The sequence below is a fragment of the Littorina saxatilis genome, linkage group LG3, assembly GCF_037325665.1.
Source record: "Littorina saxatilis isolate snail1 linkage group LG3, US_GU_Lsax_2.0, whole genome shotgun sequence".
Lineage (NCBI taxonomy): Eukaryota > Metazoa > Mollusca > Gastropoda > Littorinimorpha > Littorinidae > Littorina > Littorina saxatilis.
Genome location: NC_090247.1, coordinates 55,853,619 through 55,867,066, shown reverse-complemented (window position 1 = coordinate 55,867,066; position 13,448 = coordinate 55,853,619). Strand labels below are relative to the sequence as shown.

The 13,448-nt window shown below is 43.9% G+C and overlaps 2 protein-coding genes across 2 annotated transcripts in view; both read left to right on the top strand.

Annotated features, from left to right (window-relative positions):
- The window catches only part of LOC138962728 (ganglioside GM2 activator-like), a 431,559-nt gene that overhangs the window by 214,492 nt on the left and 203,619 nt on the right, over positions 1-13,448 (top strand). The gene's annotated exons all lie outside the window — the stretch shown is intronic.
- Positions 1-13,448, top strand: part of LOC138961241 (polycystin-1-like protein 2) — a gene marked incomplete at its 3' end in the record, with an annotated part of 55,363 nt that overhangs the window by 21,610 nt on the left and 20,305 nt on the right. Inside the window, exons 14-26 of the mRNA XM_070332843.1 lie at positions 222-467; positions 795-1,132; positions 1,710-1,768; positions 2,978-3,067; positions 3,510-3,613; positions 3,922-4,152; positions 4,883-5,050; positions 5,619-5,779; positions 6,717-7,012; positions 7,540-7,735; positions 8,409-9,120; positions 10,550-10,673; positions 12,060-12,301. Coding sequence (XP_070188944.1) covers positions 222-467; positions 795-1,132; positions 1,710-1,768; positions 2,978-3,067; positions 3,510-3,613; positions 3,922-4,152; positions 4,883-5,050; positions 5,619-5,779; positions 6,717-7,012; positions 7,540-7,735; positions 8,409-9,120; positions 10,550-10,673; positions 12,060-12,301 — 2,967 coding nt within the window. The remainder of the gene's footprint in view (positions 1-221; positions 468-794; positions 1,133-1,709; positions 1,769-2,977; positions 3,068-3,509; positions 3,614-3,921; positions 4,153-4,882; positions 5,051-5,618; positions 5,780-6,716; positions 7,013-7,539; positions 7,736-8,408; positions 9,121-10,549; positions 10,674-12,059; positions 12,302-13,448) is intronic.

The window sequence follows — 13,448 nt, the reverse complement described above, 5'->3', positions numbered from 1 at the left end:
TACAGATTATAACATTACGATATCATTGTAATCTTTGCGTTGTCCAGAGCCGTAAACCACTGTGTCATATGATACAACTACATGTACCATATACGCTTTTTGGTCTTTGCGATGTGCACAGCCACGAGGCTGTGCCCAAGCTGACCAAAGCGATGGACGCCATTATGGAGGTACTGTTTCAGATGATAAAAGAACCATATTTTGGTCTTTGCGATGTGCAGAGCCGCGAAGCTGTGCCCAAGCTGACCAAAGCGATGGACACCATGATGGAGGCACTGCTGAGTGGCGTGGTGCTGGGTCAGCCCCAGAAGGAGGTCAAGCGCAAGGACATTGCTATGGCCGTGGGCAAAATGACCAGTAAGACCATGGCCAACACCACGGTGACCGCAGGCTCCCTGGCCCTCAAGATGGACTCCGCTAATGAGGATGGGAGCGACCCTGACCCGGATGCTGCAGTGGACATTAAGGTTGGTGTTTCGTTCTTGATGTTGCATCATCGTTGATTTGTTTTTATAGCTGCGTGTGTTGGGTGTGCCGTGGAGTAGTTTTATTCCTCGAATGTAAGTGGAGATGCCAAAATGCAGTGACCGCTCAAGATGATGAATTTCTCTTCGAAAACGAGCATGTCTGAGCTCAATCTTCATTATGAAGCTGTCGATATGTTTACATCTTGCCTCACCTTCTGGGAAAACAACAGTCCCTCAGCGCATACCAAAAAACACACAAAGCTAACACTGAGCATCGTCTGTTAAGACCCGACGCAATGCCTGATTGCAATGCATTATTTCTCCCAGGCTAGCGTGTACGACAAGAACCCCTTTTCTTGGTCCGGGGACGGGTCATCGTACGAGGTGACCTCTCCGGTGGTCAAGGTGGACATGAAAGACAAGGACGGAGCCCCGAAGAAGATCCGCAAGCTGACCATGAGCCTCAAGAGAGGGGACAAGACCCCTGTCCCTGTCATGGAAACCTACTCTTCTAACGACACGCGAGAAGGGCCAGAAGGGTGGCTGTATCATCGCATGACGTTGAGATCCGGGTCCTCGGCGGTGGTGACGCGCTTCCAGTTGCCTAGCGACCTGAGTCAGGTGGTGGCCTACTTCCGGACTGGAAGACCTCCCACCAGCAGCAGGTTCATTTGTATCGTTTTCTTTCTTTCTTTTTTTTTCTTTCTTTCTTCCTTTCTTTCTTTCTTTCTTTTTTTTCCTTTCTTTCTTCCTTTCTTTCTTTCTTTCTTTCTTTCTTTCTTTCTTTCCTTCCTTCCTTCCTTTCTTTCTTTCTTTCTTTCTTTCTTTATTTTAGGCGTTTGTCAAGCGCATAACGGTGGGGCTTTTCATAATACTAATGTCTTGACACTTAACACATCAGGAGGTGCAGAGGGAAAGAGGCGTGTATCTTTCCAAGAAAATGACTCGTGTGTTTAAAGGCACAGTTTTGCCCGTTTAAACGACTCACTGTCTCAGATCCGGCCAGGCTGTTACATGAGAAAAAGCCATCTTCCAAATTACACACATATCTAAAATAAGTAATAACACTATTTTCTTGTATCTTTCCAAGAAAATGACTCGTGTGTTTAAAGGCACAGTTTTGCCCGTTTAAACGACTCACTGTCTCAGATCCGGCCAGGCCTTTACATGAGAAAAAGCCATCTTCCAAATTACACACATATCTAAAATAAGTAATAACACTATTTTCTTTATGTCAATCAGGTACGATGTCCGAACAGAGGGGGAGCCATTGCTGAGCCGACGACGCAGAGCAGCCGATCGTACGAATGCAATTTCTCTTTTATCATATTATCTCATTTTTGTTAAAGAACAGTAATGGGTCTTTTGAACGTAAGAAGGAAAGAGTCTGAAACATTCGGAGGAAGATGTATGTGGTACGTTGTGTCCGTCTGATTATAAACACAAAAATATGAATAGACACTGAACGCAAACCATGAATTTATTCACAAATAGAATTTTAATTCGAGCCTTAAGATATGAGATTCCTCCATTTTACCTAGGATTTTCTCGATTTTAAACTCACCCGGTACACCCTTTTTTGTTTGAAAAGTTGGACACATTATATTTCTTGTGAAGCAGTAAACAGTTTCATGCGTTAAACAGTCATGTGTTAAACAATACCTGTCTAGATTTGAGTCAGAGATGTGAAGATCAAAGAAGTCCTTTGGTTTGGTAGTTTTGTTACTTGTAAACCCATTTCCCTTATTTTTGACCATTCTTCATTCACATTCACTTATCTTACGTGTTTTGTTTTGTTTTTTTCATCGTTTTAAAAAACAAAACATTCTAGATTATTTTATATAACTATAAGTGGTCGTTTGCTATATTTTCTCAGGACAAAGAACAAATGTTTATTGTGAATGTGTTATGTATGTTATTATTACGGACACAAACGCTCAGCAATGTAATTTCTCTTTTAGAGATTAATAAAGTTATTGTATTGTATTGTATTGTATTGTATTGTATTGTCAATGAATTGTTTTTAATGCTTGTATGTTATTTCTTACGAGAAAACTTTGTATGTAAAATGTTAAATGTTAATGTCTAATGTAAAGCGCCATGAGACTGCCATTCGGCGGTGAACAGCGCTATAAAAGAATGTTTTATTATTATTATTATTATTATTATTATGTCTGAGCCTTGTTGAATTTTTTTTTTTTAAAGCACGGTCCTTCCCGTGTAAGATCTGACCAGGCTTTTAACATGAGATCCTCCTCTTGGACACATACCAAAAATCAACAGCCTCACTGCTTTTTGTGCAGAATGGGACATTTATTTTTATTTAATGAATTGATTTCTTGGTAGCTAGTCTACGAATTTAATTCATAATTTTTTTTTCTCGTACTGCACAGAAAGCAAGAAAATAGTAAGCTGGTTTTTTTAGGGCTAAGGACTGTGCTTTTAACAGATTGCTACTGAGATTTTGTTTAGTCTGTACATCATTAATGACTTTTTATTTTGCTTGACAGCCAGCGCCACCAGCGGTGCAACGTACCATTTCTTCGTCCCCCAGGGCTCTCTGTCTCCTGGCATCGTCTTCGTTGGATTCCAGCTGCCAGGTTTGTGTTCATCTGCGTCACGTGCACATAACTCTGGGATCGTGGTCACGAGGTGCACTAGGTGGTCACTGACGTGATGCACTGGGTCGTCACGAGGTGCACTGGGTGGTCACGTGGTGCACTGGGTGGTCACGCGGTGCCCTGGGCAAGGGGACCTGAGAGCTCACCAAACACACAGGACCCGTGCGCCCACCTCGTGTCAAGTGCCTGTGATTTGCCTGTGCTCTGTTGGTGTTGTCGTTATGTAAATTATATGTGACTTACGGCGCACAAGAAAACCCGGTGTGTTATTGAGATAAAACTGGTTCGCAAAATACTTGACGCGATCGCCGCTCTTTTCTTATGACTTTAGCTCGTCCCTCCTTGTTTGATTTGAAAATATGAACATGTTTGTGTTTGCTTGAGATACCATGGTTACCGTCAACGTGTCTTCTGCGTGCAGAGCTGGAGACGAACGACACACGGGACTACGGGTTCTCATCGTTCAGTGACATGTGTAGAGTGTGGAACGAAGACACTGAGACCTGGGATACAAGCTCGTGTACGGTCAGTACATGTCTGAGAAGCCTCAAATTACTTGTGCGAAGTCAAATTCGCGAAGTCTATTTCACGAAACTTAGATGATATAATTATGTGAGATACCACTGTCGTTTCGGTACGTGCTCGGAATAAAAAGAAGACTTGTTCATTGTCAATGCTTGTTATTTTCTTAGGCGCCAGGAGATTGGTTCCGCAGAGCGCTCACTAAATGTTGTTTTCTATATATTTTGAGTGCTAACGTCTTCTTCAATCTTATCACTAGCACTCTCCATTATTTGCCAATGATTATCATCTCACTTGTGTCTGATTATTAGGTCTCAGCTGACTCCAGCCCCGAAGCGACAGTGTGCACGTGCAGCAATCCACCCGGGATATCGTTCGCCAGCTCCTTCTTCGTGGCCCCCAATACCATAGACTTCAGCACTGTCTTCTCCAAGTTCGACATCACCAACGCCTCTGTGTACGGCACGCTGATGGCTCTCTTCTTCCTCTGGATCCTCGCGCTGGTCTGGGCTAGGCGCAAAGACAAGCAGGACAGAATGAGGGTAGGAAGCTTGAGGTTTTGTTCTTGATGGTTTGAATGCGGGACTGTACTGCGTACTTCGCTAACTTGGATCGTTGAAAACAAATGTGATGGGCGAGGCAAAAAGACAAGCAGGACAGAGAGAGGGTAGGAAGCTTGAGGTTTTGTTCTTGATGGTTTGAATGCGGGACTGTACTGCGTACTTCGCTAACTTGGATCGTTGAAAACAAATGTGATGGGCGAGGCAAAAAGACAAGCAGGACAGAGAGAGGGTAGGAAGCTTGAGGTTTTGTTGTTGATAGTTTGAATGCGGGACTGTACTGCGTACTTCGCTAACTTGGATCGTAGAAAACAAATGTGATGGGCAAGCAGGACAGAGAGAGGGTAGGAAGCTTAAGATTGTGTTGTTGGCATGCTAGGTCGGTTGTCGGAAAAAGGAGGGCGTCGCCATTCGAGGTGTTAAAGGCATCTGTGCCCTTGCAGACAAATCGGTCGGAAAACGGGGGTGTCGTTATAAGGAGGGATTTGATTGTTGTTTGATTGCATGACGGTACTGCGTACTTCTCTAACTTGGATCGTTGAAAACTAATGTGATGAGATTCGAACTGGGTTTAACAGGGTCCAATATCCTGGTGACTGAACTGAGCAATAGTTCATTATGTCTTGCAAGAAGACATCAGGTGCCAGATTTTATTACTGAATATCCTCTGTTGCGTGGAGCTATAAACTGTTGTGTGCTTTTCACATTTCAGTGGATGGTTGGTTACCTAACAGATAACCATGTCAGGGACAGCCATTTTTACCTGATGACGGTGTACACGGGCATGCGCAGTGGAGCCGGAACCAAATCCAACGTCCGGTTTGTCTTGACCGGCAAGAACGGCCAGTCCAGAGTACGACTACTGTCAGATGGAGAACGGGTAAGTGTATGGGACAATGTTTCATGCGCAAAAGAGAACTAGCGTCGTGCTAGAATTTAGTGTTATTGTGTATTGTACTAGCTGTCCTTGTAGTGGTGAGTACAGAATTCTGTTGTTTTTTAACGTCATTGTGTTCGTATGTAGAAGGTTATGGCGAGTGGAGAATAAACATCGGCAGGTTAATTTTGTTTTACACTGAAAACGTAAACAAAAAATAACATTTCTTAAGGGCATAGATTGCACGGAAATTACGTGGGTTTTTTTTTTTGGCAAGCTTTTCAAGTTTTGTCGCAAGGTTCTTGATAAAAAAAACAATCCTCCTAAACAGTGTGTGTGTGTGTGTGTGTGTGTGTGTGTGTGTGTGTGTGTGTGTGTGTGTGTGTGTGTGTGGGGGGGGGGTGTCCTTAAAAGTGATATTTGAATGAATTTTGGGTCAAAATGGACGGTTTTTACGATTTTTGTGGTTCAAAGTACCTAAATGTGCTAAGAACCCAAAACACGTTTTTTGATCAAAACTCCGTGCCATCTCTGGCCTTAAGGTTTTGGTTCACCTGTGTGTCTCTCGCAGTCCCTGACGACCAGCAGCGTGCTGTCATACATCGTGACGACGGACAAGGAGCTGGGTGCCCTGCGCTGCATCCGACTGTGGCATGACGACTCTGGCCAGCAGGATGATGCCTCCTGGTACCTCTCCAGGGTGGTCTTGGAGGACCTCAAGAACGGAGAGATGTAAGTGCGTGGAGCTGGTGGGACTAGTGAGGAATTGTTCTGTTTTCCACTGTGTACAGAGAGCACCATTTCGGTGCCGTTTTGGTATGTGAGCAGGTAGAGGGAAGGTCTTAAACCATTTTAACTCTCGGGCAGACCTGAGACGGTGAGCCGAACTATGCCCTAAAGTTTCATTTTATACATGGACATGTTTTTGACGTCCATGGCCAAAAGGCAAGAAGGAACAGACACATGAAATCAGGGCAAACGAACGTTCACACGAACAATTACAGACAGACAGTTCCCTATATTGCTATTTCATATGTTACGTGGATTTCCATTGGTCAATTGGGCAAAACTGAGCTCGGTGCAAAAGTGATATTAACGACATCTTTATTGCTTCCCCACTTCAAAAACAACACCTAAATTTAAAAAGAAACAAATATACATGAAAATGTAATTATCCCAGAATTTAGTTGAGCAAGTGACTAAAGACTTTTTGAAAGGAAAGACATTTTAAAATACTGAAAAGTACAAGAAAAGAGTGAACAAAAAGAAATAATAATCATAGGGAGGGATATGGAACAGCCAAAACTGAGACAAATACTTTTGTAATTACTTTGCAGTAAATACAAAATGTCCAGAGAATTAGCAATATATCTAACATTGACTGACTGTGTGCTGATATCTTCTGCTATTGGTCTGTTTCGACAGTGATATCAAAATCTCGACCTCCGGTCTCGATTTTGATATCACTGTCTCAACAGACCATAGCAGAAGATATCCTCACACAGTCCGCCAATATTGGGTACTATCGGCGTGAGTTCATTCCCCACGTTCGGCGAGGGATTTATTTCCCAGAGTCAAATTTGTGCAGACTCTCCTCCTTGGTGTCCGAACGTCCCCTTATCCTTATCCGTACTTATGCGAAGTTTTTGTGTCTCTCGTTTTTTCCAAGCTACAACTTCATCTGCGAGCATTGGTTCGCCTTGGACAAGGAGGACGGTCTGATAGACCGCGTGGTGCCAGCAGTGTTCAGGGACGACGCTCTCACCTTCGACAAGCTGTTCGGCGAGCGAGCCAGGCTGGAGATCACAGACTCCCACCTGTGGTTGTCCTGCTTCATCCGCCCTGACCGCAGCACTTTCACACGCATGCAGCGCGTGTCTTGCTGCTTTGCAATGCTGCTTCTCACCATGATCACCAGCGCCCTCTTTTATCAGCCTGAGGATAACGAAACAGGGGCGAGCACCAGTGAGTTTTTCATTGTAACGCTTTTAGGGCCTATCAGTGCACAATGATGGGAAAGAGCTCACATTCCAACTACTTCTTCCTCGTTCGCTTCTTTTAGAGACCCATTCCTGTTGCGCGTATGAATGCTGTTGTTTTCTTCGAGGCTGCCAGGGCTGATGTCCACGAGAAAATTACCAACCGGGAGGGAACCAGCCTTAGGGTTGGACTGGTTGAAATTGGGGTTTGGTTGTGATGTCTTCGGGGAGAAAGCAGTCCGAATTTCCAAGAAGGAACGTCATACGACTGTATAAATATGATAATATTTTACCTTACCCTACCTGGCCTGACCTGACCTGACCTGACCTGACCTGACCTTACCCTTGTAAATTCTGCAGCATCGAGCTTTCAATGACTTTTTGTTTGAAGGTTCAACAAAAGTCCTTGAGGTCGGGATGAAAAAAGTAGGGTCGGCCGGGGAATCGAAAACATTGATATTTTTTTACTTGGCCAATTATCTTCTCCTCTCATCGTACTCTGTTCATTTTCAGACAACCTGGGCACGGAGGTGAGAATAGGACCCTTACGGTTCTCGCTGACGACGGTGTGGACGTCCTTTGTGTCCATCATCATCACCACCATCCCCATGTTCATCTTCGTCGTCCTCTTCAGGTCGTACCGCCCCAGGCCCGGGCCCAGGGTCACCGTGCACACAGCCTCCACAGAGGAGACCAGGATACGCAAGATGTAAGCGGTGAATAGCTTGTGAGAGTTATGAGTTTTAGCTAGCTAGGCTTGCTGTTCACCAAAGATGAGCCCAGTGGAAGCCCCCCTTTATAAAGCTACCAAGAGAAGGGAGTCTTAACAAAGACTTTAAAAATAAAGAAACAATTGCTACGACCATCTTGGGCACATTCTATGATAAGTCACAGCAGCATTTTCTGACGTGTCTTTTGTTTGTCCACTTTAATTAAAGGCCGTACGGTCGATGCGAACGTGTTATACGTATTGTCCAAAAGTTTCGCTTTTCTTGTTATTTGATTTTGAAAACAGAGGTAAATTTACAGACGTTGTCAACAGATAATCTGAAAACTAGGGTCTTAAAATATTAAACAGGGGGGGGGGGGGGGGGGGAGGGGGGGTCCGTCGTTCTCTGGTGGCTTTCTACCCATTAAATCATTGCGTGTGTGGCTGGGGAAAACGTCTCCACTTTTTGCTGAAGTCTTAATCATTTTGAAGCTGTTCTGCTTGTTCGTTTGTATGTTCGTTTATTATTCTTTTTGGAGGTATTCAGAAAAATAGGCACAATAATTACGCTATGTAATGTTCAGATTATCACTATGACTAAGCATTATTCAACATGAACTGTAAACTATAAAAACTACATTTCTTCTCTATGGCTCTCTTTTTGTCGGGTCAGATTTAAAAAGCTGTCCAAACAAGAAGAAGACAAACTGAAAGAACACGACATAGAAAAGGGACAACTACCAGAAACCCTCGCACACGCAGAGAAAGCCCAGGAAAGTCTCCAGAGCGACGAAGACCAGTTCACAGACCTAGGTTCAAAGACGAAAGACAGAGACTCAGAGACGCCCGAAACGCCTGCAGCAACAACCCCGAACGACGGAGAACCCGAACTTGTCGAAGATGACACGAAAGCTGGAGCGGAACAAGAAAACCTTTGCACAAAAATATCCGAGGACAACACAAAAGTTAAAGCGGGGCAAGACAACCTTGGCATGGAAATGTCCGAAGACGACGCAAAAGATAAATCGGAACAGGAAAATCTTCGCAGAGAAATGTCCAAAGACGACACGAAAGCTAAAACAGAACAAGAAAACCTTGGCAGAGAAATTACCGAAGATGACGCGAAAGCTAAGGCAGAACAAGAAAACCTTGGCAAAGAAATGGCCAGAAGCCTGTCAGACTTGCTGCAGAACACACTTCAGCAGAATCCACTGCCGCATTTCTGGGTGTACATCAACTGGGTTTTGCTCGTGCTCACCGTTCTCCTGTGCGCGTTCTTCATGATCCTGTACAGCATGCAGTGGGGGTCCACCACCTCTGAGGAGTGGCTGGCTGCCTTTTTCCTCTCCTTCTTCGAGAGCTTCTTCCTCATGGACCCCATCAAGGTATACAATACAATACAATACAATACAATACATTACAATACAATACAATACAATACAATACAATACAATACAATACAATACAATACATTACAATACAATACAATACAATACAATACAATACAATACAATACAATACAATTATACTTTTGTTTTAATTTTTTCATTTGGTTTTTGTTTTACATTTCTTCATTGTTCTGTGTCTACATTGGTTGATTAGGTGAGTTGGATCAGTTGGTTGTTAAGGCTGATATTCAATGGGTGGAGTTGACTTCGCGAAGTGTAGTTTACGAAGCTCGCTTCACGAAGCTTTGGCACCTACCGTAAAGTACCTTGTAAGCGCCCAGTATCGAGTAAGCGCCCACCCCCCACTTTTAGTCCAAAACCGTGCATAGGGTATAGTACCTTGTAAGCGCCCACTCCCCACTTTACACCATTGAAATCAGGGGAAATGAAAATTCCGCACATGATCTGCTAGTTTTGTGAATGATTTCTCTTTCTTGCAAACCCTATCACGTGTGTCTGCACGCCTTGGATCTAAACGCCTGCAAGTCAATGATTACAAGATGCCGCGGATTAAATCGTACACCGTTGCATTTAAGCTGTCAGCTCTTGACTATTTGGATAATAACGCCAATGGAAACACACACACTCACACACACACACACACACACACACACACACACACACACAAACACAATACTCCCCCTCCTCTCTCTCTCTCTCTCTCTCTCTCTCTCTCTCTCTCTCTCTCTCTCTCTCTCTCTCTCTCTCTCTCTCTCTCTTTCTGCTGAAAACAGTCTTTGGCTAAGTAAAATAGACTGCTGCCCATATCCAGAAGACGTACCCCTTGTTCAAGGGAAACAGAGACACAGTGCGGCCGACAGCGGCACCTCTGCAGACAAGAAAAGGATGCGACGACATTTGTCTCCCCAAGCTCTTCTAATGACAATACGAACAAGAAAAACAATGGAAGATGAAAAAAGAAAGAAGATATGATTACGAAGTGATCAAAGATCACATTTCTTACTGAAAACTGATCGTGCATAGGGTGTAGTACCTAGTAAGCGCCCACCCCCTACTTTGGGTCGGAATTGGTGCACAGGAGGGTGGGCGCTTACAAGGTACTTTACGGTAATTGTCTGTAAAAAATACTTTACGTAGTCTTCGCAACTTCGGGCTTAATGAAGAAAAGCACTTTGTTTGGTTCTGGTGAGGGTAAATTACTTGCTGATTGCTTGCTTGCTTGGTTTGTCACACATAGGTTCTGAGTGGACTTATTTCTCAAATGCCGTTTCTGCAGCTTCCGTTGTAACACCTACATTAGTATGTATCCCTGTCAGCATTAGCGGTACACCTTCTCTTTGCATTATTGGTGTCCAGACATTATACAGTCTACATCTTAGCATTACATCTTCTCTTGGTATAACAGGTGTTAATCCTGGCCTGCCTGCTGGCGTACTGTGCCTCCAACCCGTTCGCCAGCACGCAGTATCAGTACGTGGACATGCATCGCGTGGAGAAGGAGGTCCAGGCGTACGGGACGGACACAGTCGGTGAGCGTTCTACCCGTTTCTGCACATTCACTCTAAACAGAAATGAACACATTTTGAACACATTTTTGTAACAAGTTTTGAAACTTTGTGGAATTGTAACATAGTTCTGTGGGCAAATGTAGCACACAATGTGTCAACTTGTGTTCACATCGTACAGAAATGTGTTCAACATGTGTTCAAATCTGTTAATATTGTAGGATGATGATTTTTTTTTCATTTCCGTTACTTTAATTATTATACCATTGCTGGGAAGTTAGGGTCGCTTCCTCCAAGTGGAAAGCTAGCAGCAACAAGAGTCGCTCTACCCATGCATGTGTGTGCATGTGTTTAGGTGTATTCAGCTACCTGCACTTACCGCAGTCTTTTACGTGCCACTTTGGGCACGCAAAGTGTAAGCTGTGAATAGCGTACGGGCGTTGTGAATTTTGGCTGCTTGAGCTTGCTGGTTTTGCTGCCCTCTGTGGAACATGGATACCGTCTCCGATTCTGCACATTAAGTTGACCCGTGTCTGTCTCGGCCTGGGTTCGAACGCGTGACCCAATTGAGCTGCCAGGTTTCATGATGTGCTGTTTACTCCTTGTTACTCTTGGTCTGTCCTGTGGACGCAACTTTGTGGGATTTATGTGCAGAGTTGTTTGTTCGTTCATGGGCTGAAACTCCCATGGCTTTTACGTGTATGACCGTTTTTACCCCGCCATTTAGGCAGCCATAAGCCGCTTTCGGAGGAAGCATGCTGGGTATTTTCGTGTTTCTATAACCCACCGAACTCTGACATGGATTACAGGATCTTTTTCGTGCGCACTTGGTCTTGTGCTTGCGTGTACACACGGGGGTGTTCGGACACCGAGGAGAGTCTGCACACAAAGTTGGCTCTGAGAAATAAATCTCTCGCCGAACGTGGGGACGAACTCACGCTGACAGCGGCCAACTGGGTACAAATCCAGCGCGCTACCGACTGAGCTACATCCCCGCCCTATGTGCAGAGTGACTTGGAAGAGCATGTTTAAAGGCACACTCCTTGACGTGAAAACAGTTCGCTTCGCTGTCTCAGATCAGGACAGATTGTTCAGAGAGAAATAACACCATATCCCTCCATTTGGTCACATACACACACACACACACACACACACACACACACACACACACACACACACACACACACACACACACACACACACACACACACACAAACCTGACTGCTTGCTGTAGTAAGCTGGAATGAATTGATTACAAAATTCACACACAGTACCTAGGTTGCTCAGTTATGGTATTGTCCAAGTCTGATCCCACGTAAAAACCGGGCCAGATCAACATCTACTTAACAGCAATAATATCTAGGTACACAATACAATGTTTATGTCTCTGTTGGTGTGTTTTTTCTCCAGACGAAAATATCAAACCACCCAAGCCGGTGCCAGAAGAGATCCTGGAGGCTTCCAGAAAGCGACGCAAGCAAGAGAAAGTAGCAGAGGGAGTCTTCATGGAGTTGATCCTCTACCTTCTCTTCGTCTTCTGTATTTTCTCCATCTCCTATGGCAACCGGGACCAGAGGTCGTTCTGGACGAACAAACACCTGGAGGACATGTTATACTCGGCTGACGGCCATGCTCCCTTTCCCTTCGAATCGGTGAGTTGATGATCTGAGTTTTGTGTGATGTTATATAGATAATGTCTGACTGTGAGGGATGTGTGTGTGTGTGTGTGTGTGTGTGTGTGTGTGTGTGTGTGTGTGTGTGTGTGTGTGTGTGTGTGTGTGTGTGTGTGTGTGTGAGGTATCCTTGGCACGGTGTGCAGTGGCATTATTATATACCTAAACTAGACTGTGCCAAGGGGGCGGTTTAAGACTTGTTCCGTTTGTTTTTTTGTTCTTTTGTTTTTTGCCAAGGATACGTTGCACATGTATCCCCTTTTTACATTTAGTCAAGTTTTGACTAAATGTTTTAACATAGAGGGGGAATCGAGACGAGGGTCGTGGTGTATGTGTGTGTGTGTATGTGCGTGCGTGCGTGTGTGTGTGTAGGGCGATTCAGACTAAACTACTGGACCGATCTTTATGAAATTTTACATGAGAGTTCCTGGATATGATATCCCCAGACGTTTTTTTAATTTTTCGATAAATGTATTGTATGACGTCATATCCGGCTTTTTGTAAAAGGTTGAGGCGGCACTGTCACACCCTCAATTTCCAATCAAATTGATTGAAATTTTGGCCAAGCTATCTTCGACGAAGGTCGGACTTTGGTATTGCATTTCAGCTCGGAGGCTTACAAATGAATTTATGACTTTGGTCATTAAAAATCTGAAAATTGTAATTAAAATTATTTTTTTATAAAACGATCCAAAAATACTTTTATTTTATTCTTCATCATGTTCTGATTCCAAAAACATATAAATATGTTATATTCGGATTAAAGACAAGCTCTGAAAATTAAAAATATAAAAATTATGATTAAAATTAAATTTCCGAAATCGGTTTAAAAACTATTTCATCTTATTCTCTGAATCGCTCTACACACACACACACGCACAGACAGACAGACAGACACACACACACACACATACACCACGACCCTCGTCTCGATTCCCCCTCTACCTTAAAACATTTAGTCAAAACTTGATTAAATGTAAAACAAAGTCGCGTAAGGCGAAATTACTACATTTAGTCAAGCTGTGGAACTCACAGAATGAAACTGAACGTAGTCCGCCGCTAGTGCAAAAGGCAGTGAAAGTTACGAGCCTGTTTGGCGCGGTAGCGGTTGCGCTGTGCTTCATAG